Source organism: Pleurodeles waltl, chromosome 8, assembly GCF_031143425.1.
Source record: "Pleurodeles waltl isolate 20211129_DDA chromosome 8, aPleWal1.hap1.20221129, whole genome shotgun sequence".
Taxonomy (NCBI): Eukaryota; Metazoa; Chordata; class Amphibia; order Caudata; family Salamandridae; genus Pleurodeles; species Pleurodeles waltl.
Window position 1 is genome coordinate 4,447,154 of NC_090447.1, and position 25,432 is coordinate 4,472,585.

General features: G+C 45.7%; 2 protein-coding genes across 3 annotated transcripts in view; one reads left to right on the forward strand and one right to left on the reverse strand.

Annotated features, from left to right (window-relative positions):
• Positions 1-25,432, forward strand: part of LOC138249656 (NACHT, LRR and PYD domains-containing protein 3-like) — an 886,959-nt gene that overhangs the window by 32,440 nt on the left and 829,087 nt on the right. The window lies entirely within an intron of this gene.
• LOC138249005 (serine-rich adhesin for platelets-like) lies at positions 54-24,479 on the reverse strand. The gene is made up of 6 exons (XM_069203061.1): positions 24,390-24,479; positions 4,985-5,790; positions 4,090-4,949; positions 2,867-3,994; positions 1,376-2,544; positions 54-1,256 (listed from the first exon to the last, which is right to left on the reverse strand). The coding sequence occupies exons 1-6, from the start codon at positions 24,477-24,479 to the stop codon at positions 54-56; spliced, it is 5,256 nt and encodes a 1,751-aa protein (XP_069059162.1).

Here is a 25,432-nt window from a genome sequence, read left to right on the forward strand (position 1 = left end):
CTGGGTGGCACTAGTTGGTGTCGGGTAGGAGTTCTTGTTATTAATAGCATAGCTCAGGTTGGCACTGGATGGCTCTGGGTGGCACTTGGTGTCAGGAAGGAGTTCTTGTTATTAATATCAGAGCTCTGGGTGGCACTGGCTGGTGTCAGAAGAGAGCTCTCGTTATTAGTAGCAGAGCTCTGGGTGGCACTGGCTGGTGTCAGAAGAGAGCTCTCGTTATTAACAGCAGAGCTCTGGGTGGCACTGGGTGGTGTCAGGAAGGAGTTCTTGTTATTAATAGCAGAGCTCTGGGTGGCACTAGGTGGTGTCAGAAAAGAGCTCTCGGTATTAACAGAAGAGCTCTGGGTGGCACTGGGGGGTGTCAAAAGAGAGCTCTTGTTATTAATAGCAGAGCTCTGGGTGGCACTGGGTGGTGTCAGAAGAGAGTTCTCGGTATTAACAGAAGAGCTCTGGGTGGCACTGGGTGGTGTCAGGAAGGAGTTCTTGTTATTAATAGCAGAGCTCTGGGTGGCACTGGATGGTGTCAGAAGAGAGCTCTTGTTATTAATAGCAGAGCTCTGGGTGGCACTGGCTTGTGTCAGAAGAGAGCTCTTGTTATTAATAGCGGAGCTCCGGGTGGCACTGGCTGGTGTCAGAAGAGAGCTCTCGTTATTAACAGCAGAGCTCCGGGTGGCACTGGGTGGTGTCAGAAGGGAGCTCTCGTTATTAACAGCAGTGCTCTGGGTGGCACTGGGTGGTGTTGGAAAGGACTTCTCGTTATTAATAGCAGAGCTGCGGGTGGCACTGGGTGGTGTCAGGAAGGAGCTCTTGTTATTAATAGCAGAGCTCTGGGTGGCACTGGGTGGTGTCAGAAAAGAGCTCTCTGTATTAACAGAAGAGCTCTGGATGGCACGGGGTGATGTCAGGAAGGAGTTCTTGGTATTAGTAGCAGAGCTCTGGGTGGCACTGGGTGGTGTCAGAAGAGAGCTCTTATTATTAGCGGAGCTCTGGGTGGCACTGGCTGGTGTCAGAAGAGAGCTCTCGTTATTAATAGCGAAGCTCCGGGTGGCACTGGCTGGTGTCAGAAGAGAGCTCTCGGTATTAATAGCAGAGATCCAGGTGGCACTGGGTGGAGTCAGAAGAGAACTCTTGTTATTATTAGCAGAGCTGTGGGTGTCACTGGGTGGTGTCAGAAGAGAGCTCTCTGTATTAATAGCAGAGCTTCGGGTGGCACTGGCTGGTGTCAGGAGAGTGCTCTCTGTATTAATATCAGAGCTCTGGGTGGCATAGGGAGGTGTCAGAAAAGAGCTCTCGTTATTAACAGCAGAGCTCTGGGTGGCACTGGGTGGTGTCGGGTAGGAGTTCTTGTTATTAATAGCATAGCTCAGGGTGGCACTGGATGGCTCTGGGTGGCACTTGGTGTCAGGAAGGAGTTCTTGTTATTAATATCAGAGCTCTGGGTGGCACTGGCTGGTGTCAGAAGAGAGCTCTCGTTATTAGTAGCAGAGCTCTGGGTGGCACTGGCTGGTGTCATAAGAGAGCTCTCGTTATTAACAGCAGAGCTCTGGGTGGCACTGGGTGGTGTCGGGAAGGAGTTCTTGTTATTAATAGCAGATCTCTGGGTGGCACTGGGTGGTGTCAGAAGAGAGCTCTTGTTATTAATAGCAGAGCTCTGGGTGGCACTGGGTGGTGTCAGAAGAGAGTTCTCAGTATTAACAGAAGAGCTCTGGGTGGCACTGGGTGGTGTCAGGAAGGAGTTCTTGTTATTAATAGCAGAGCTCTGGGTAGCACTGGATGGTGTCAGAAGAGAGCTCTTGTTATTAATAGCAGAGCTCTGGGTGGCACTGGCTTGTGTCAGAAGAGAGCTCTCGTTATTAATAGCGGAGCTCCGGGTGGCACTGGCTGGTGTCAGAAGAGAGCTCTCGTTATTAACAGCAGAGCTCCGGATGGCACTGGGTGGTGTCAGAAGAGAGCTCTCGTTATTAACAGCAGAGCTCTGGGTGGCACTGGGTGGTGTCGGAAAGGAGTTCTCGTTATTAATAGCAGAGCTGAGGGTGGCACTGGGTGGTGTCAGGAAGGAGCTCTTGTTATTAATAGCAGAGCTCTCGGTGGCACTGGGTGGTGTCAGAAAAGAGCTCTCTGTATTAACAGAAGAGCTCTGCGTGGCACTGGGTGATGTCAGGAAGGAGTTCTTGGTATTAGTAGCAGAGCTCTGGGTGGCACTGGGTGGTGTCAGAAGAGAGCTCTTATTATTAGCGGAGCTCTGGGTGGCACTGGCTGGTGTCAGAAGAGAGCTCTCGTTATTAATAGCGAAGCTCCGGTTGGCACTGGCTGGTGTCAGAAGAGAGCTCTCGGTATTAATAGCAGAGATCCAGGTGGCACTGGGTGGAGTCAGAAGAGAACTCTCAGTATTAATAGCAGAGCTCTGGGTGTCACTGGGTGGTGTCACAAGAGAGCTCTTGTTATTATTAGCGGAGCTCTGGGTGGCACTGGCTGGTGTCAGAAGAGAGCTCTCTGTATTAATAGCAGAGCTTCGGTGGCACTGGCTGGTGTCAGGAGAGAGCTCTGTGTATTAATATCAGAGCTCTGGGTGGCATAGGGAGGTGTCAGAAAAGAGCTCTCGTTATTAACAGCAGAGCTCTGGGTGGCACTGGGTGGTGTTGGGTAGGATTTCTTGTTATTAATAGAAGAGCTCCGGGTGGCACTGGGTGGTATCAAGAAGGAGCTCTTGTTATTCATAGCAGAGCTCCGGGTGGCACTGGCTGGTGTCAGAAGAGAGCTCTAGTTATTAGTAGCAGAGCTCTGGGTGGCACTAGTTGGTGTCGGGTAGGAGTTCTTGTTATTAATAGCATAGCTCAGGTTGGCACTGGATGGCTCTGGGTGGCACTTGGTGTCAGGAAGGAGTTCTTGTTATTAATATCAGAGCTCTGGGTGGCACTGGCTGGTGTCAGAAGAGAGCTCTCGTTATTAGTAGCAGAGCTCTGGGTGGCACTGGCTGGTGTCAGAAGAGAGCTCTCGTTATTAACAGCAGAGCTCTGGGTGGCACAGAGTGGTGTCAGGAAGGAGTTCTTGTTATTAATAGCAGAGCTCTGGGTGGCACCAGGTGGTGTCAGAAAAGAGCTCTCGGTATTAACAGAAGAGCTCTGGGTGGCACTGGGGGGTGTCAGAAGAGAGCTCTTGTTATTAATAGCAGAGCTCTGGGTGGCACTGGGTGGTGTCAGAAGAGAGTTCTCGGTATTAACAGAAGAGCTCTGGGTGGCACTGGGTGGTGTCAGGAAGGAGTTCTTGTTATTAATAGCAGAGCTCTGGGTGGCACTGGATGGTGTCAGAAGAGAGCTCTTGTTATTAATAGCAGAGCTCTGGGTGGCACTGGCTTGTGTCAGAAGAGAGCTCTTGTTATTAATAGCGGAGCTCCGGGTGGCACTGGCTGCTGTCAGAAGAGAGCTCTCGTTATTAACAACAGAGCTCCGGGTGGCACTGGGTGGTGTCAGAAGAGAGCTCTCGTTATTAACAGCAGAGCTCTGGGTGGCACTGGGTGGTGTTGGAAAGGTGTTCTTGTTAATAGCAGAGCTGCGGGTGGCACTGGGTGGTGTCAGGAAGGAGCTCTTGTTATTAATAGCAGAGCTCTGGGTGGCACTGGGTGGTGTCAGAAAAGAGCTCTCTGTATTAACAGAAGAGCTCTGGATGGCACGGGGTGATGTCAGGAAGGAGTTCTTGGTATTAGTAGCAGAGCTCTGGGTGGCACTGGGTGGTGTCAGAAGAGAGCTCTTATTATTAGCGGAGCTCTGGGTGGCACTGGCTGGTGTCAGAAGAGAGCTCTCGTTATTAATAGCGAAGCTCCGGGTGGCACTGGCTGGTTTCAGAAGAGAGCTCTCGGTATTAATAGCAGAGATCCAGGTGGCACTGGGTGGAGTCAGAAGAGAACTCTCGGTATTAATAGCAGAGCTCTGGGTGTCACTGGGTGGTGTCACAAGAGAGCTCTTGTTATTATTAGCGGAGCTCTGGGTGGCACTGGCTGGTGTCAGAAGAGAGTTCTCGGTATTAACAGAAGAACACTGGGTGGTGTCAGGAAGTAGTTCTTGTTATTAATAGCAGAGCTCTGGGTGGCACTGGATAGTGTCAGAAGAGAGCTCTTGTTATTAAAAGCGGAGCTCTGGGTGGCACTGGCTTGTGTCAGAAGAGAGCTCTCGTTATTAATAGCGGAGCTCCGGGTGGCACTGGCTGGTGTCAGAAGAGAGCTCTCGTTATTAACAGCAGAGCTCCGGGTGGCACTGGGTGGTGTCAGAAGAGAGCTCTCGTTATTAACAGCAGAGCTCTGGGTGGCACTGGGTGGTGTCGTAAAGGAGTTCTGGTTATCAATAGCAGAGCTTCGGGTGGCACTGGGTGGTGTCAGGAAGGAGCTCTTGTTGTTAATAGCAGAGCTCTGGGTGGCAATGGGTGGTGTCAGAAGAGAGCTCTCTGTATTAACAGAAGAGCTCTGCTTGGCACTGGGTGGTGTTAGGAAGGAGTTCTTCGTATTAGTAGCAGAGCTCTGGGTGGCACTGGGTGGTGTCAGAAGAGAGCTCTTATTATTAGTGGAGCTCTGGGTGGCATTGGGTGGTGTCAGAAAAGAGCTCTCGGTATTAACAGAAGAGCTCTGGGTGGCACTGGGTGGTGTCAGAAGAGAGCTCTTGTTATTAATAGCAGAGCTCTGGGTGGCACTGGGTGGTGTCAGAAGAGAGTTCTCTGTATTAACAGAAGAGCTCTGGGTGGCACTGGGTGGTGTCAGGAAGGAGTTCTTGTTATTAATAGCAGAGCTCCGGGTGGCACTGGATGGTGTCAGAAGAGAGCTCTTGTTATTAATAGCGGAGCTCTGGGTGGCACTGGCTTGTGTCAGAAGAGAGCTCTCGTTATTAATAGCGGAGCTCCGGGTGGGACTGGCTGGTGTCAGAAGAGAGCTCTCGTTATTAACAGCAGAGCTCCGGGTGGCACTGGGTGGTGTAAGAAGAGAGTTCTCGGTATTAACAGAAGAGCATTGGGTGGTGTCAGGAAGGAGTTCTTGTTATTAATAGCAGAGCTCTGGGTGGCACTGGATGGTGTCAGAAGAGAGCTCTTGTTATTAATAGCGGAGCTCTGGGTGGCACTGGCTTGTGTCAGAAGAGAGCTCTCGTTATTAATAGCGGAGCTCCGGGTGGCACTGGCTGGTGTCAGAAGAGAGCTCTCGTTATTAACAGCAGAGCTCCGGGTGGCACTGGGTGGTGTCAGAAGAGAGCTCTCGTTATTAACAGCAGAGCTCTGGGTGGCACTGGGTGGTGTCGGAAAGGAGTTCTCGTTATTAATAGCAGAGCTCCGGGTGGCATTGGGTGGTGTCAGGAAGGAGCTCTTGTTATTAATAGCAGAGCTCTGGGTGGCACTGGGTGGTGTCAGAAGAGAGCTCTCGGTATTAACAGAAGAGCTCTGCGTGGCACTGGGTGGTGTTAGGAAGGAGTTCTTGGTATTAGTAGTAGAGCTCTGGGTGGCACTGGGTGGTGTCAGAAGAGACCTCTTATTATTAGTGGAGCTCTGGGTGGCACTGGCTGGTGTCAGAAGAGAGCTCTCGTTATTAATAGCGGAGCTCCGGGTGGCACTGGCTGGTGTCAGAAGCGAGCTCTCGTTATTAACAGCAGAGCTCCGGGTGGCACTGGGTGGTGTCAGAAGGGAGCTGTCGTTATTAACAGCAGAGCTCCGGGTGGCACTGGGTGGTGTCAGAAGAGAGCTCTCATTATTATCAGCAGAGCTCTGGGTGGTATCAGGAAGGAGTTCTTGGTATTGATAGCAGAGCTTTGGGTGGCACTGGATGGTGTCAGGAAGGAGCTCTTGGTATTAATATCAGAGCTCTGGGTGGCACTGGGTGGTGTGGGGAAGGAGCTCTTGTTACTAATAGCAGAGCTCTGGGTGGCACTGGGTGGTGTCAGGAAGGAGTTCCTTATATTAAAAGCAGAGCTCTGGGTGGCACAGGGTGGTGTCAGGAAGGCGTTCCTGATATTAATAGCAGAGCTCAGAGTGGCACTGGATGGCTCTGGATGGCACTGGGTGGTGTCAGAAGAGAGCTCTTGGTATTAACAGAAGAGCCGGGGGTGGCACTTGGTGGTGTCGGGAAGGAGTTCTTGTTATTAATAGCAGAGCTCTAGGTGGCACTGGCTGGTATCAGAAGAGAGCTCTCGGTATTAATAGCAGATCTCCAGGTGGCACTGGGTGGTGTCAGGAAGGAGTTCTTGTTATTAATAGCAGAGCTCTGGGTGGCACTGGGTGGTGTCAGAAGAGAGCTCTTGTTATTAATAGCATAGCCCAGGGTGGCACTTCGTGGTGTCGGGAAGGAGTTCTTGTTATTAATAGCAGAGCTCTGGGTGGCACTGGCTGGTGTAAGAAGAGAGCTCTCAGTATTAATAGCAGAGCTCTGGGTGGCACTGGCTGGTGTCAGAAGAGAGCTCTCGGTATTAATAACAGAGCTCCGGGTGGTAATGGGTGGTGTCAGGAAGGAGTTCTTGTTATTAATAGCAGAGCTCTGGGTGGTGTCAGAAGAGAGCTCTTGTTATTGATAGCAGAGCTCTGGGTGGCACTGGCTGGTGTCAGAAGAGAGCTCTCGTTATTAACAGCAGAGCTCTGGGTGGCACTGGGTGGTGTCAGGAAGGAGTTCCTGGTATTAATAGCAGTGCTCTGGATGGTACTAGGTGGTGTCAGGAAGGAGTTCCTGGTATTAATAGCAGTGCTCTGGATGGCACTGGGTGGTGTCAGAAAGGAGTTCTTGGTATGATTTAGGGCTTTTAGAGGGATCATGGATATTACCAAGGTCAGAGGTATGAGTGACTCTGGTATTAAGGCTGAAGCTGTAATATTTTGTACAAAAGGCCAATATGAGATCATGAGGTCACGAGGGAGAATCTGCCTGACCGTCATAAAAGGACAGTATCCAAGAATCCTTTCTTTAGCATCTTCACAGGACATTGTAGCCATGATGGTGGCTCTAAAGGCTGTCAGGTACCAGGCGCAGTCTGCTAAGTGACGCAGCAGTGACGTCATACAACAGTCTCTTTACTGTGTCTGATTATGCAGTTGATTATACCAAAGAGTATTCTAAGGTCATGTTTTGTGACAAAATGATCTGTCGCCATAATCTGAGCCTAGTACTTTCCAGAGCCTTGTTCTGTGATACAGTGTTGCTGAGATACATTTTACATCACTCAGTGCTACTTTGGGAACTTATTTCTACTTGGAGCACAAAACCTATGATAATTTCCATTTCTTGACAAAGTTCTCCTCCTTATGTTTTTGAGCCATAACACAGGTCACCTGGTGGCAGTGTCCTCTGCTCTGCATTTGTGACAAGCATTGGTTCAGAGTCACACACTCTGGTTGTGGGTGATAAAACATGTAGGTACTAGGCATGTATACACTTCTTCATCTGCGTTGTTACTTGTGAAGAAGAATCAATACCTGCTGTTACATACGTAAGGCTCTGTGGTGGCCCTACAGTGGTTGTTTATTGTTCATTATTAGCATGAAGTACCTTTGTAATGGTGAGTGTACTATAAATGGCCAGACACAATAATATCACACGTTATCTACATATTATGGGTTATGTGTGTGTAATGAGAACAGTGGAGCCTATCTGGAAACAGTCACGTCTGGTTATCTGAGTGGAGAGCAGTCTTGTCTGGTTAGCCCTCTCTCTGAGTGAAGAGCTTACACTCGTAAGCTACATATGCCGCACTTGTGTGTGCAGTAACAAATGGATCTTTCAAACCCCTAGAATCTTAGTGATTTGATACCAGTGGTCAAACATTTTTCCAGGGTCACTGGATTCAAGACACGGGTGTGTTGTACAAACTTTCCTTTACAGCCCTGCCCTGCACTCAGCATTCTATCTCATTTCCACTCGTAGTATGGCACAAATTTAGCTCTCAAGCCACCCCATGACATGTTCCAGTAAAGATCCTTAAAGAGTTTATGTGCATCTGTGTGGAGGGACACTATGGGGGTCATTACGACCCTGGCAGCCGGTGGAACACTGGCGGTAACACCATCAACAGGCTGGCAGTTTATTATGACCGTGGCGCATTAGCCACAGCCATACCGCCGGCCCCTCCACTATACAGCCAGGCTTCCACCAGGCGGTCATAACCCCCATCCGCCAGCATGTCGATGGCGGTTAAGATTGGCATTAAGGGGCACTTGGCATGGGCAGTGCAGGGGCCCCCAGGCACAGCCCCATTGCGTATTTCACTGCCTGAATTTCGGGGAGTGAAATGCGCGACGGATGCTGCTGCACCCGCTGCACATCAACATTGCCACCGGCTTGATTATGAGCCGGCCTCAATGTTAATGAGACTTTTCCGCTGGGCCAGCGGAAATGTAAAAATAGGGTGCCACGCATACCGCCAACACTGGCGGTATTGTGGCACCCGCGGCTTCTGCGGTCTTTTTTAAAGACCGCCAAAGTCGTAATGAGGGCCTATGTTTTGGAATGGTGTAAGAGTTTTGAAATTGCTTTCTGCCCTGTGTGGCAGAATGTTCTAATAGCCTTAGAACCCGCCGTAGCGGGCTCTACCGGCTATTAAAGTCCCTCTCCCTTGTTAAATGCTCTCGCCTTCGGCTCGGGCATTTAACGCGGGGAGCGGGCCTTTAATAGCCGGTAGAGCCCGCTACGGCGGGTTCTAAGGCTATATTAATTTATCTTCAAGAGTATTGAGTCAGGAAAAAATACAGGTGCTAAATAAAGGATTACGTTTTTGTCCAAGTGGCAAATGTGATTTTGTGGGCTTACATGTGGATTTGTTTAAATTTGTGAGAAATCTTACATTGAAAAAGTTTTTTGCAGAACATCCCAAGAGAATTGTAAATACAGCAGATGTATCTAGTACATCAAATTTGAGTATTGCTGATTTGAGGGATATCCATACGATTGTGACAATTGACAATACCAAGGAGATAGGAGATTTAATACATATGGCGAGTGATTTAGATATTCAAGAGCATTTAAGAACACATAGGCCCTCATTCTGACCTTGGCGGGCGGCGCCTTCAGGCCGCCCGCCAGCCCAACGGGAAAGAGGCTTCCACGATGAAGCCGGCTCGGAATCGAGCCGGCGGAGTGGAAGCTGTGCGACGGGTGCAGTTGCACCCGTCGCGTATTTCACTGTCTGCGCAGCAGACAGTGAAATACATTTAGGGGCCCTCTTACGGGGGCCCCTGCAATGCCCATGCCAGTGGCATGGGCACTGCAGGGGCCCCCAGGGGCCCCGCGACCCCCCCTACTGCCATCCGGATCCCAGCGGTCGGACCGCCGGGATCTGGATGGCGGTAGGGGGGGTCGGAATCCCCTCGGCGGCGCAGCAAGCTGCGCCGCCTTGGAGGATTCAATGGGGCGGCGGTACACTGGCGGGAGACCGCCAGTGTTGCCGGTCCGACCGCGGCTTTACCGCCGCGGTCGGAATCCCCATTGGAGCACCGCCGGCCTGTCGGCGGTGCTCCCGCGGTCCTCCGCCCTGGCGGTCTTTGACCGCCAGGGTCAGAATGACCGCCATAGTCACATAAAGTTACCATAGAAATTCATACCACCTAGTACACAAGATAGTCTGATAGATGAATTTCATCGTAAAATGACTATAGATCTGTATAAAATGGAAGATCTACACCATACGAATAGGATGTGTACACATAAATTCAATCTAACCATCAAAGAAAAGGGTATCTTGACAAATTTAAAAAATGACCACGATCTGGTCATACGTGAAGAAGACAAAGGTGGGAACATTGTTCTAATGAACAAGGTGGATTATTTGAAAGAGATTGAGAGACAATTATCTGTAATAAATTGCTATGAAAGATTGGATAATAATCCAACTGCCGGGATTCAGCAGCAGATTAATGCTCAACTTGTGGAATGGCATGAATCCGGTTTACTTTCAGATGATGAGTTTAAATATTTAAAGGTATATCATCCAAAATATCCATGCATTTACATATTACCTAAAATCCATAAACAAGGTAATTTTCCACCTGGAAGACCTATTATTTCCAGTATAGGATCCCCTACTGAACATATGTCAGAATATGTAGATGGTTTTTTACAGCCTTTTGTAAAAAATGTACCCTCCTATCTAAGGGATATTAAGGACTTGCTGAATAAATTGGAAGATTTTATTTGGGATAATACAGATCTATCTTTTGTGACTATGGATGTAGAGAGTCTATATACTTGTATACAAACTGATTGTGGTTTGGAAGCATTAAAGTATTTTCTTTTTAAACGTAATGCTAGTTTTCTATAACAGACATTCATGTTATTGGACATGGACAAGATAATTCTAACCAACAATGCGTTTCTTTATAATGGAACCTGGTTCCTACAGAAACAGGAGACGGCAATGGGCTCCAGATTTGCTCCATCTTACGCAAACCTATTCATGGGCTTGTTTGCGGTGGAGCATGCCTGGGGCGGCCAAGCACATCAATGGATTAATAACATAATTTTTTATGGGCCCTATATAGATGACATCCTGGTTATTTGGAATGGGAATTTGACTGATCTTGAGGAATATCATACATTCTTCAACAAAAATAGATTTAATGTCAAATTGACCCTTAAATATGATACAAATAGAATTGATGTTTTAGATCTGCAATTGTATGTATATAATAATGCCATACATAGTGACATTTTTAAAAACGCCCACTTCTTGTAATAGCGTACTCCACCAGTGCTCACCCAAAAAAAACATTGAATCAATTCCATATGGTGAGATGGTGAGAGTTAGACGCAATTGCAGCCAACAAAAAGACTTTGAGAAAAGGTTGTTGGCAACAGAATATGACTTTCGTAAAAGAGGATACAATGAGGATGTCCTGAGAAAGGCAAAAATGAAAATCAAAAAAGTAAATAGAAAGGTTACATTACAGGAAAATCGTAAAGAAAAAGAAAATATTGAAGTGAAGGACAAAAAAAGAGAAGTCAGTTTTGTTACCAAATATGATCTGTACAGTAGCCATGTTTATAATGCACTAAGAAAAAATTGGAATATATTTGATTCTGTCACACTGCCAGAAGGTACTATATCTAAAAGACAAAAAATGGTCTATCGAAGAGGTAATACTCTAAAAAAATATACTATGTCCCAGTTACGTAAAAGATAATCACAATAATTCTGAGGTAGGAACGTGGTTGGATGTGAAACCAGAAGGTTTTTATGTGTGTGGGGGTTGCTCCTTATGTAAAATAGGAGTTAACAAAATAAAAAAGTTTAAATACAATACCCCGAAGGAATATACCATCAATTTGTTTATTAATTGTAATACAACATTTGTGGTTTACGTCTTGGGATGTTCATGTGGCAAATTGTATATCGGCAGTAGTATACGGAGTCTAAAAACAAGAGTGATGGAACATATAAGAGCTATAAAAAACAGAGATATAAAATATCATGTGGCTACACATGTACAGTCTTCCCATCCCACCAACACTCAGATTTGGTTTCACGGTTTAGAACATGTACCTCTTGATGAAAGGGGAGGTGACAGGGAATTGACATTAAGAAAAGCTGAAAATGGATAAATAGATTACGAACAGTGCAAGAAGGATTAAATATTAATAGCAAATTTCAATATTTTTTAAGAACTTAATGAAATGTGTGGTTAAAAGTGCCACTTTCCAAAGGTTATCACTTTTACATGATTTAAAGTGAGGTTTTCCAAACTTGCGTCAGGTAGAAGTGTTTAGTATGAGTATTAAAATGATGTATAAAAATACAATCGGTCTCATTGATATGTGGTGTGATGGCTTTTGGCAGTGGAGCACGGTATAGGTATTAACCGTGAGGTATGGACTGATGTTTCCACTGCAATAATTTGTATTATTGTTATATGTTGTAGCAGGCATATGTTATCCTGTTTTAGTAGAAGAAAAAACAATAACATGTTTTTTAGAACCCTTTGTGCATGATCAATATAAAGGTGGGATAAAAAGCGTGATTCTAAAATGGCCGCCATTGTTATATATTTTAAAACGAGGTTTGAAACGTTGTTATTGTTATGTCTTAAAATTAGGGCATTTTGCTTGTTCAAGGTGGAAGCGATCACACAAGTATCAAAATGTCTACTTTGTCTTAGTTGACGATGAAAATAACAACTTACATCAAATCCGCTCATGTAGATTCTGTACAAATATAAGGTAAAAGGTGCCTCTCAAAAATGGCCGCCACCATTATATGTTTTCAAATGAGATTTCAGTGGCATACCAAGTGCATTATACATAAAAGGTGCCATTTCAAAATGGCTGCCACCTTCACATGGTTTAAAAAAAAAAGAGGTTTTCTAAGGTTTTTTAGTTTGCCCCAGATGTTAGTGATTGCACAAGTATAAAAATGTACACTTTGCTTTAATAAGATGGTAAAATAACAATGTATATTTAACCTGTTTTCGTAGAGTTTATATAAATATATGACATAAGGTGCCTCTTCAAAATGGCTGCCATCATCACATGCTAAAAAAATGTATTAGCATGTTGAGCGTATTATATGCCACAAGTGCGAGGTATGGATCAGTGTTTCCGGTGCAATAATTTACATTTTTGCCATATGGTATTGTAGGCACATTTCATTGATTAAATAACAGTATATATATGAAATTGTCAGCGTAAAGCTTATATAAAAGTGTGGTCCAAGTGCCATTTCAATATGGCTGCCACCATTATATATCTCAAAAGGAAGCGTTTTTAGTTTGCTTCAGGTGGAAATGGTTAGTACAAGTATAAAAACGACGTGTGAGAACACAATCGGTTTTACTATCAGGAGATTGGATGGCACTCTGCCGTGGAGCGCGTTACATACTGCAGTTATGAGGTATGGGTTGATGTTTCTTCTGTAATAGTGTGTACCATCTTTAGTTTGTCCTAGTAGATGATCAATTGACAATATGAAAAAATTGGTATGTAGTCTTATTTCTAATGGAAATGGAATTATGTTGGAAAGATTGAAAGATGTGAATCAGAAGAATACAAAATAAATCTTTGAAATTTGGCGTTGTTTGTAATTAAAATTAATTGTTAACTAAAATTAAGTTAAATTTGGAGGATAAAGTTTGTTACTTTGTAGGAAGTAACATATATGCAATTACTATATTAAGAAACCATTTTTTTTTATAACATTTAATATTAAAAATAAAATAAAAATGAAAAATGAAAATAAATAATAAAATACATAATAAGATGACATAGGTAGTTTTGGAGGAAGTGAAGGAAAGGAAGAAATAAATAAAAAAAGACAATGTTGGAAATGATTGCAATTTATTAAAAAATTAAAATATAAAAAAATATTTTAGCCTTTTTCCCCCTATATATATTTGTCTATAAGTTAAGTCATTAGCTTAACTTTTTAAATAAAATTTAAAAACTTACCATGATGGTGATCATTGATGATTTTAACTTTTTTCACAGCATTTTTTATTTAATATGGGTGGAGGATGTATATAGAATATTATATTGATTGGTATTTTATGTATTTGTATATCTCTATAGCCCTGAAGAAGTCCATGAGGATGAAACTCGTTGGCTATGATGGATTAGATATTGTCATTGTGGATAAATAAAGAACAAAAAGTTTTCATAAGAACTCTATTGAATTATGTGATTTGTGAAGAAATGTGATAAGTTTGTGGATATCAATGGACACTTCGATGTGCTGGGTCTCCTTTTCAGCATTTGAGATATGTATTGATGGAGTATTGTGTGATTGGAACGAGTGGGTGAGAGGGATTGAGGCTGTGGATTTTCATATCTGAATCAATGGATGTGCCGTTAAATAATTCACTGCACCTTGCCATTGTTCCCAGCTGCTGGAGGAACGCCAGGCCGATTCCTTTGCTTAAAAAACCTCTGGCAGATAGATCCATCCTGTTGAATTATATGCCAATTTTTTTGCTTCCGGTCTTTTCTAAGATCCTAGAGAAACTAGTTAACACACAGCTCTCTAGCTATCTCAATGTCAACCAGCTGCTGCATGCATCTGAATCGGACTTCGTTCCAGCTTCAGCACTAATTCAGCTCTGGTCAAGGTTTCAGATTCTATTAAAATGGCAGTAGACAATGGAAAGAAGGTGGCTTTGTTGCTTTAAGACCTTTCCGCAGCATTCAATAGTTTCCCATCCTATCCTGATGCACCATCTGTGGGACATCAGGATTGGTGGAACCATTAGAGCCTGTCTGCATTCTTTTCTATCTAACAGGTTGCCATCAATGTTGATGCCTCCATTTCCTTCTGACTCTAAGCCTATTGAGTTTGGGGTTCACCAGGGCTCTGCCTTGAATCCGATATTGTTCAATATCCATATGTCTCCTCTGGCAACCCTGGTGAAATCCTTTGGAGTGCAGGTCATCTCTTATGCTGACAACACACAGATAATTCTTACTTGGGACCAAAACATCTCTAGTGCCCAATATAGACCTGAAGTGTGTCTATCTGCTGTGTTTCAATGGATGTGTCAGAGCAACATGCAGTGCAACACAAGTAGGACAGAGATACTGGCCTTTGGATCTCCTTCCCCTCGGTGGGGTGGCAAGATTTTGCCAAGTTCTGCCCCATCTCCTCCGACCCCCACCACAGTAGTGAAAAACCCCTGAGTGAAGTTTGACAGTAGATTGTTTTTTAAACCACAAGTGGAGAGCACAGTGGGGACCTGTATTGGTCTCTTGCGTTTTCTGAGGAAGTTTCTCTTCCTTCTTCCTGCCTCCTCTCAGAAGATGCTAGTCCATGCCCTGATAACATCCTGGCTGGACTATGCCAATACACTTTACTGGAGCCTTCCTCTGTATCTACTTACAAGACTCCAGTTGGTGTAGAATGTGGCTGCTAGGCTCCTGCTGAATATACAGAGGAATGTCTTGTTCATGCCCATCTCAAGGAGTGACATTGGCTGCCCATTCGGAAGAGAGTAACAGTTAAGGGACTGGTGTAGAACCAGGACCCCAGTGATTATTCTCTCTCTCCTCTAAATTAGGTTGTCACATACTAATTACCCAATATTTCACCCACAATTGGCATACTGGTACTCCCTTATAAGTCCCTAGTATATGGTACCTAGGTAACCAGGGCATTGGGGTTCCCGGGGATCCCTATGGGCTCCAGCATATCTTTTGCCACCCATAGGGAGCCCATGCAAAGGCTTCCACAGGACTGCCATTGCAGCTTGTGTGAAAAGGTGAAAGAAACCTTTCACTGCCATTTTCACTGCACCAGGTCATTTATAAGTCACCCCTATGGCAGGCCCTCCAGCCCTGAGGGCAGGGTGCAAAGTTCCTGTGTGTGAGGGCACCTCTGCACTAGCAGAGGTGTCCCCACGAACTCCAGTACCATTTTCCCGGACTTCGTGAGTGCGGGGACGCCATTTTAAGCGTGTACTGGACATAGGTCACTACCTATGCCCAGCTATATAATGGTAACTCCGAACATAGGCATGTTTGGTATGGAACATGTTGGAATCATACCCCAAGGCTTTTGGAAGCATTGGTTGTATGATTCCATGCACTCAGGGGGCTTCTTAGAGGACCCCCAGTATTGCCATTACAGCCTTCTGAGGTTTTTCAGGCATCCCAAGCTGCTTACACCTCACAGACAGGGTTGTGCCTCAAACCCAGGAAGGAAGAACAAATAATTTCCTTTGGGAGAGGGGTGTTTGTAGGAGGCTGGCCTGGTTTGTAGTGGGTACCTTATGTACTTACACCTTATACCAGGTCCAGTTATCCCGTATTAGTGAAATGTAGTAGTGTTCTAGCAGCTTAGGCTGATAGAGGTAGCTATAGCAGAGCAGCTTAGGCTGAACTAGGAGACATGCAATGCTCCTGCAATTCACTTATAGTTACACAGTACTTATACATAAGTAAATACAATACTCAGTGTTACCAAAAATAAAGGTAGTTTATTTGGGTAATACAAGGCCAGAAATATCTTAGAGGCAAAACTCCTTCTGGAGATAAGTATTTTACACCATATATACACTAGACACCACAATAAGGTAAGTAATTAGACATAGGATAGTGCAAACAATAGGAAATGCTATAGAATGCAATAGGAGAAAATAGGTCTGGGGCAACACGAACCATATACTAAGACAGTGGAATGCGAATCACTAATTCCCCCCTAGACAAGTGTAGTGTGTAGAGAATCGCTGGGAGAGTAAGGTTACAGTAAAGTTAAGTAAATTACTCCACCCCAAAGCCCAGAAATGCAGGAGTAAAGTACTGCACATTTCCTTAGGACACACTGCTTCTCGTGATTGGGATTTTTTAGCAGCCATCCAAGTCTGCAAAGAACAGCTGCTGGATTCCTGGACCCGAAGACCTGCAAAGGAAGGGGACCAAGTCCAGAAGTCGAAAGACATTCCAGGAAGGACAGTAGCCCCTGCCAACCCAGAAGAGGGTGCAAAAGAAGAGTCCCCGGTTAGTCTAAGACTGCAGAAATGCACCCTAAGAAGATGCCAGAGGCTTCCTGCAAGATGCAAAAGATGTCCCACGGCGTGAAGATCGTTGCAGATGTGATTTTGTGTTGGAAGTCACCAACAAGTCTTGGCTACGACAAAAGTGCATTTTGCATCAAAATGGTGCAGAATGTACCCAGGAGGGACCTGTGGGCCTCAACTCTGTGTGAGGAGGAAGAGGGGGCTCTCAGCACTTTAGAGAGCTCTCAGGATGCCAGCCAGCACCCCCGGGAGTCTCAGGATCTGGGGACAAAGGAGGTGCAAAACGCGGTTGGTGCAGCACAACAAAAGAAGGTCCCACGCCACTGGAGAACAACTCATTGAGTTGAGCGTCACAGGATGGAGTGCTGGGTGTCTTGGACCAGGCTGTGCACAAAGGAATTTTGCAAAGAGTGCACAGAGGCCTCAGGAGGTGAAGAAGACGGAGTACACAAGGGTACCGTCACTCTCAGGGAAGGCTATGTCTTACCTCCTCCAAATTGCATCAGCAGGACCTCAGGACAGTCTGTCTATGATGTCCACCCTCTGTGTCCTTAGGAGCACGTTCAGCGTTGAGAGGAGTCCCACAGTACTGGTCGTTGTCTTGGAAGGTGCCTGCTTGGAGCAGGGGATTGACTCCGTCACTCCACGGGAGAATTCTTCGTCCCTTCTGGTGCAGGATTAAGACAGGGAGTCCCCAGAGCGTGCACACTATGGAAACTATTGCAGTTGCTGACTTGGAGCTGAGGGTGCTGAAGAAAAGTATTTCTTGTGGATACTTTGTTGCAGTTACAGCATTTCTTGGAGCAGCCTGCGGTTGCTCTGAGGCCAGAGGATGCTGAAGTTGTTGCAGAGGATTCCTGAAGGAAACCTGCAAGCAGAATCTGAAGAGAACCCACAGGAGAGACCATAAATAGCCCTGAGAGGGGGATTGGCTACCCTATCAGGTATGGACCTATCAGGAGGGGTCTCTGACGTCACCTGCTGGCACTGGCAACTCAGAGCGCTCCAGAGTGCCCCCACACCCTGGAAAGCAAGGTGGCTGAAGTCAGGGACACACTGGAGGAGCTCTGGGCACCACCCATGGGGTGATGATGGACAGGGGAGTGGTCACTTCCCTTTCCTTTGTCCAGTTTTGCATCAGAGCAGGGGAAAAGGGGTCCCTGAACCGGTGTAGACTGGTTTATGCAAGGAGGGCACCATCTGTGCCCTTCAAAACATTCCCAGAGGCTGGGGGAGGCTATCCTTCCTCAGCCTGTAAAAGCTATTTCCAAAGGATGAGGGTGTAACACCCTGCTCTCAGAGGAAATGCTTTGTTCTGCCTTCCTGGGACTGGGCTGCCCAGACCCCAGGAGGACAGAACTCTGTCTGTGAGGTGGCAGCAGCTGTAGCTGCAGTGCAAGCCTCAGAGAGTTGGATTGGCAGTACTGGGGGTCCATTGTGGAGCCCCCAGGATGCATGGAATTGGCTCCCCAATACCAGATTTGGAATGGGGGGACAATTCCATGATCTTAGACATGTTACATGGCCATGTTCAGAGTTACCATTGTGAATCTACATATAGTTATTGGCCTATATGTAGGGCACGTGTGTAATGGCATCCCCGCACTCACAAAGTCCGGGGAAATGGCCCTGAACTTTGTGGGGGCACTTTTGCTAGTGCAAGGGTGCCCTCACACTTAGTAACTTTGCACCTAACCTTCAGCAAGTGAAGGTTAGACATATAGTTGACTTATAAGGTTCTTAAGTGCAGTGAAAATTGCTGTGAAATAGTGTGTGCACTATTTTACTCAGGCTGCAATGGCAGTCCTGTGTAAGGGTTTGTCTGAGCTCCATATGAGTGGCAAAAGAAATGCTGCAGCCCATATGGATCGCCTGGAACCCCAATGCCCTTGGTACCAAGGTACCATTTACTAGGGACTTGTAAAGGGGGTCCAGTGTGCCAATTGAAATTGGTAAATGATGTCACTGGCCTAAAGTGACAAAGTTCAAAGCAGAATGAGCAAAAGCACTGAGGTTCTGATTAGCAGAGCCTCAATGACACAGTTAGGCACTACCCAGGCATACACATTAGGCCATAAACTATGAACACTGGGGTCCTGACTAGCAGGATCCCAGTGAGACAGGCAAAAACATACTGACATACAGGTAAAAATGGGGGTAACATGCCAAGGAAGATGGTACTTCCCTACACCAGCTACCACATTTATAAGGAGAAAGCAAAAATACTGGGGTCCTGGTTAGCAGGATCCCAGTAGATAGATTAAAACACACTGACAAACAGTTAAAACACACTGACATGCAGGCAAAAAGTGGGGCTAACAAGTCTAGAAAAGGGTTACTTTCCTACAAGGGGACAGTATTCTGTGTAGTGCCAGATGTAGAAGGAGCCATGACATCCACAAGGGATGACTCATTGAATGCCTTGTTAACAGCCACAATGTCAATGAGCAGGTCCATGAATTAACCCTCATCCAGAACATTAACAGATCTATGTTCAAAGAAGGTACAGGCTGCACAGCATTGTTTAAGTTTATTGACTCGGTTCATTAAAACCATCGCAAATCCAAAATACATAATAATAATAAAGATACTTTGCCTTCTCATTATGTTAATAGAAACCCACAATAAAAACATAAAAGGTTATTTGAAACTAAAACATATCATGGTAAAGAGTTGTGCATAGCTAAAATGTTCTCCATTTAATTCCAACCTTGGTCTAGAACTTAACTTTAGGACTTTCTTACTCCCTTATGAACACTATAATAGTGAATGAGTGAAGCTGAGTGAGAATCCTAAGTAGTACCTAGGGCTGTTTCCTGGCTGGTATTAAACTTTCGAAGCTTTATTAATCATAAAATAATGGCCCTTGCACACTCTTTCTGAGCCTGTACCATGAATTTGGTCCCTCAACAGGAAAACGGGACTGAAAGTCCGCTGAGCCAGCTTATAATGGCCGGTCTGCATGAGCGTATGTTCAGTGTCCTAAAAATGTTTTTTAGATATAATATCCTGAGGCCTAGCAAAGCCGGGCACGCACAAAAAATGTGTTCTAGTGACTCTTGTCTGTACCCACACAGTCGACAGGAATGTGTCAGATCCTGCTGTCTCCATGAAGGGACCATATCCTTCGTTTCCATCAACCCAAAGCGGAAAAGCATGAACCGATGTTTCAACGACTGGTTGAAGGTTGCTGCTAGGTATTTCTGTGCCCGTAAAGTTTTGCACAGCAAAACACACCTTCAGTGTGCATTCGTAGAAGCACCACAAGCAACTAAAAAATGGCTCTACACAAGTGAGAATCGGTTGGAATGAAAGTGACCAATTCAAATCCAGTTCCTTCAACAGTGAAGCTCCAATATACTGCATCATGCGGTCAACACACAGGTGGGCTGAGCTCCATCACTCTACTTTGTTAAGATGGGCCAGTCATTGCCAATCACAAATAACAACAGCAGAGTACCGCCAAATACTGGCAAAGTTATTGGGAATCCACCAAAGGCACTCAAAAAAAGTGAGTGGATGGCTGAAGGTATAACGCCAAACATAGTCTGGAAAGAGCTAACAAATCCAAACGTGTACAATCCCAACAGTATTAGATGCATTAAAAAGTCTGCTCACCAATTCTCAAAATTGTTTAGAGAAGTTGGTATTTAATAGGTGCTGTATCTCTGCAGATGACCTTGCTACTTGGAGGTCATATGTCTCTCGGGCTGATGTCAAAGTCACATGTTTTTGAAACAGAAGAACCTTCAATATCCTTAACTTTTCAGAATTTGCATTTGAAGTAGCAATGTGAGGCCATAATTCTGCTACTTTTTATCTCATGAGTAGGGGGCGTTAAAACATTGTCGCAACAAGTTACAGTTTTAGAAACCAAAATCACGTAGGCGATTCCAGGTTACATACCGCAGCAGACTTCATCAGTCACCATTGAATAACTTCCATTTGAAAGTATTTAAAAAACTGGGTAAATCAAATAAACGGAGTACCTTTCAGATAACAAGCCAAGTTTGCAACTGCTGCATTGCATGTGCTGTGCAAAGACACCTGTTTACGAATCATAGAATGACTAACAGACGTTTTGCATTTGCTTCCGCTAGGAAAGAGCTTTGTACTGCGGTTCAGACAGTTGTAATTGAAAGGTAACTCCCAGACCTCGTGGATGTAACTATCCCTTAACCACTTAAATCTGCGTACAGGAAAGTGTTTTAAACATGAAGTGAACTGAAATTTTGAGGAGGGCAGGTTAATCACTCCATGCTTTAGCCATACTGACAATGGAATTTCAACCACAGTAAAAGGCAACTCTTCCAACCTTTAAATGTTAAATATTGTGTAACTCGCCTCTTTCTTAGCAATTATCTGTTGCTCTTTGTAGGAGGCTGGCCTGTTTTGTAGAGGGTACCTGGGGTACTTACACATTATACCAGGTCCAGTTATCCCTTATTAGTGAAATGTAGTAGTGTTCTAGCAGCTTAGGCTGATAGAGGTAGCTATAGCAGAGCAGCTTAGGCTGAACTAGGAGACATGCAAAGCTCATGCAAATACCACTTATAGTTACACAGTACTTATACACAAGTAAAGACAATACTCAGTGTTACCAAAAATAAAGGTATTTATTTGGGTGATACAGTACCAAAAATATACTAGAGACAATACTCCTTCTGGAGGTAAGTATTATACACAATATATACACTAGACACCACAATTAGACAAGTAAATAGCCATAGAACAATGGAAACAGTAGGAAATCCTATAGAATGCAATGGGAGAAAATAGGTCTATGGGCAACACAAACCATACATTAAAAAAGTAGAATGTGAATCACAAACTCTCCCCCAGACAAGTGTAGTGTGTGCAGAATCACTGGGAGAGTAAGAATACAGTAAAGGTAAGTAAATTACCCCACCCCAGAGCCCAGAAAAGCAGGAGTAAAGTACTGCAAGTTTCCTTAGGACACGTTACACATCGTTTTGGGGATTTTCCAGCAGCCAACCAAGTCTGCAAAGAACAACTGCTGGATTATTGGACCTGAAGACCTGCAAAGGAAGTGGACCAAGTCCAGAAGTCGAAAGAAGTTCCAGGAAGGACAGGAGCCCCTGCCAACCCAGAAGAGGGTGCACAAGAATAGTCCCCAGTTAGTTGAAGAATGCAGAAATGCACCCTGAGAAGATGCCAGTGGGTTCCTGCATGATGCAAAAGATGTCACACAGCATGAGGATTGTTGAGGAAAAGATTTCGTGTTGGAAGGTGCCAACAAGCCTTGGCTATGGCAAAGGTGCGCTTTTCATCAAAATGGCGCTGGATGGAACCAGGAGGGACCTGGGGTCCTCAACTCTGTGTGAGGAGGAAGAAGGGGCTCTCAGCACTTTAGAGAGCCATCAGGATGCCAGCTAGCAACCCAAGAAGCCGCAGGATCTGGGTTCAAAGGAGGTGCAAAACACAGTTGATGCAGCACAACAAAAGAAGGTCCCACACCGCCGGAGAATAACTCAGCAAGTTGAACATCACAGGGTGTAGTGCAGGGGAACTGGGCCAGGCGGTGTATGAAGGAATTTTGCAAACAGTGCACAGAGGCCTCAGGAGGCGAAGAAGACACAAAACAGAGGGGTACTGTAGTTCTCGGGGAAGGCAAGGTCTTACCTCCTCCAAATTGCATCAGAAGGACCACAGGACAGGCTATGTGAATGATCTCCACCCTCTGTGCCCTTAGGAGCACGCTCGTCGCCGTGAGAGGAGTCCCAGGGTCTGTGCCCTTAGGAGCACGCTCGTCGCCGTGAGAGGAGTCCCAGGGTACCGGTCGTCGCTGTAGAAGGTGCCTGCTTGGAACAGGGGAGTGACTCCATCACTCCACGGGAGATTTCTTTGGTTCTTCTGGTGCAGGATGAAGACAGGGAGTCCCCAGAGGGTGCACACCATGGAAACTGTTGCAGTTGCTGACTTGGAGCTGAGGTTGCTGAAGAAAAGTGTCTCTTGTAGACACTTTGTTGCAGTTACAACGTTTCTTGGAGCAGGCTGCGGTTGATCCGAGGTCAGAGGAGTCTGAAGTTGTTGCAGAGGATTCCTGAAGGAAACCTGCAAGCAGAAGCTGAAGAGAACCCACAGGAGAGACCCTAAATAGCCCTGAGAGGGGTATGGCCTACCTTATCAGGTATGGACCTATCAGGAGGGGTCTCTGATGTCACCTGCTGGCACTGGCCACTCAGAGCCTGCCAGAGTGCCCTTACACCTTTCAAAGCAAGATGGCTGAAGTCTGGGACACACTGGAGGAGCTCTGGGCACCACCCCTGGGGTGGTGATGGACAGGGGAGTGGTCACTCCTCTTTTCTTTGTCCAGTTTCCCGCCAGAGCAGGGGAGAAAGGGTCCCTGAACCGGTGTAGACTGGTTTATGCAAGGAGGGCACCATCTGTGCCCTTCAAAGCATTTCCAGAGGCTGGGGGAGGCTACCCCTCCGCAGCCTGTAACAGCTATTTCCAAAGGGAGATGGTGTAACACCCTGCTCTAAGAGGAAATGCTTTGTTCTGCCTTCCTGGGACTGGGCTGCCCAGACCCCAGGAAGGCAGAACCCTGTCTGTGAGGTGGCAGCAGCTGTAGCTACAGTGCAAGTTTCAGAGAGCTGGTGTGGCAGTACTGGGGGTCCATGGTGGAGCCCCCAGGATGCATGGAATTGGCTCCCCAATACCAGATTTGGAATGGGGGGACAATTCCATGATCTTAGACATGTTACATGGCCATATTCGGAGTTACCATTGTGAAGCTACATATAGGTATTGACCTATATGTAGTGCACGTGTGTAACGGCGTCCCAGCACTCGCAAAGTCCGGGGAAATGGCCCTGAACTATGTGGGGGCACCTTTGCTAGTGCAAGGGTGCCCTTGCAGTTAGTAACTTTGCACCTAAGCTTCAGCAAGTGAAGGTTAGACATATAGGTGACTTATAAGTGACTTAAGTGCAGTAAACATAGCTGTGAAATAGTGTGTGCACTAGTTCACGCAGGCTGTAATAGCAGTCCTTGTAGGAAAGTAGCCTCTTTCTAGCATGGTTACCCCCACTTTTGGCCTGTTTTTGAGTGTGTGTCAATGTGTTTTTACTGTGTCACTGGGATCCTGTTAGCCAGGACCCCAGTGCTCATAGTTTGTGGCCTAATGTGTATGCCTGTGTAGTGGCTAACAGTGAAAATGGCTGTGAAATAACATGTGCGTTATTTCACTCAGGCTGCGAGAGCGTAAGTACTGAGGTTCTGGTTAGCAGAGTCTCAGTGATAGAGTTAGGCACTACACAGGCATACACCTTAGGCCTTAAGTTATGAGCACTGGGGTCCTGGCTAGCAGGATCCCAGTGAGACAGTAAAAACATACTGATGCACACTCACAAACATGCTAGTAGGGGGGGGGTAACAAAGCTAGAAATAGTCTACTTTCTCACAGTCCTTCATTAGTTGTTCCAAATTAAAAATGGATTTTAATGGAAGACAATCGTCTTCTCTGAGCCCTGAATTCTGAAGGCTTTTTTAGAGAATAAAACTGACTCACATATGGAAAAAGACAGGTCTTCCTCACTTCGTAGGCTGTGACAGATCTCACGGATTCCCACTTATGGCGCCCTATACCTCTTGCAGTTTTATTTCAGTCATGTGCTCTTAAACAGTTCAGTTTGTTGAAATATGTACTCGTGGGTATTCTGTCTCCGAATGAACGTATCTTACCCGGTGAGGTTTAGCACGAACTATACCACTCCTGTCACCGGTTATATCCACTACTACTAACATTGCTTATAGTAGATCTAATGTTCTTTGCATACATCACACCCTCACTCAAGGGTAGGTGTTTTGTTATACCGTAACTGTAGATTGATGTTGCGCATACGTATATTTTCTCAATATACCTTAATACTATTACCGTTCTAGTTTGTCTCTATATAGTTATGTCTGCAACTGTACCTCACCATATCTCCATCGTGGACGTTCACTGTATTGCTCAGCTGTGCTACTGGTTGGTTCACTGTTAACTCTGTTAGATTATAACTTGTGCCCATGTGTTATTTAGAACTGGCTTTCATGTTAAGGTGTATCGGGACCTCCTTGGCGTGTATAATTCCCCTCCTATTACGGGCGGTGGAGTCTGGTTCATATTGTGCCCTGAAGACCCCCCATCTCTTACACTACAGCACATTTGCTGATTTGCTGATCTGTTAAGATGCTGACTGCACTTATTCTATCACCCTCTCTAATGTCCTCTTGATCCTCTCCACTATGCAGGACCTTCTTCTGGGATCTCTTATATTGATGCCCTTATTTGTCCCGCTCCCTTCCAGCTCCTTGGCTCCTTCAACATTGACACATTCCTTTCTCGACCTGGGCTCCCCCGTCGATTGTCTTCTCAGAATCCTGCATCTATCTTTAGCCCTATGTATGTCTTAGACTCTAACTCTTAATACTCTATGCTCTGTTCTATGTCCCTCTTCTCCCATTCTCTTTCATGCGCTCTCGAAGAATGTGCTATAAGAAGTGTGCCGCTCTGTCCTTACCTGGTCTCCTCACAGGTTCTGGAATAACTATCCTTGGTCATTATCGCTGCCCCACCTCCAAACCCTGGACACTTTTATTCTCCTAACCAACGCACCTTCCCAGCTTTCACAGCCGTCTCGGGCATACATAGTACCAGTCCACTCAGGGCTGGACTGGGAACCCAGAGCAGCCCTGGCAAATAGATTAGCAAATGATGACCGTACAGTGATCCAGGATATGCCAATCTTTACTGTGGCTTTTCAATGATTCCCTCGCCATCACCATCTAACAGAGCCTCTCATCTCTCCATACCCGTCTCTCACATGCATTTCATTTGTTTTATAGCGACTCTCTAACCACAGTTGGGTATTGGAGCACTTTACATCACTCTCACACACACACACACACACACACACACAATGAATAATATGTGTATGTAGGAGGCTGGCCTGGCTTGTAGTGGGTACCAGAGGTACTTACA

Coding starts and splice junctions, on each gene's coding strand:
- LOC138249005 (XM_069203061.1), bottom strand. CDS start 24,479: ATGGGCACAAGTTATAATCTAACAGAGTTAACAGTGAACCAACCAGTA. Junction 5,791..24,389: donor ACGTCCACGATGGAGATATG/GTGAGGTACAGT, acceptor GACACCATCCAG/TGCCACCCAAAGCTCTGCTA. Junction 2,545..2,866: donor GAACTCCTTCCTGACACCAA/GTGCCACCCAGA, acceptor ATTAATACACAG/AGCTCTCTCCTGACACCAGC.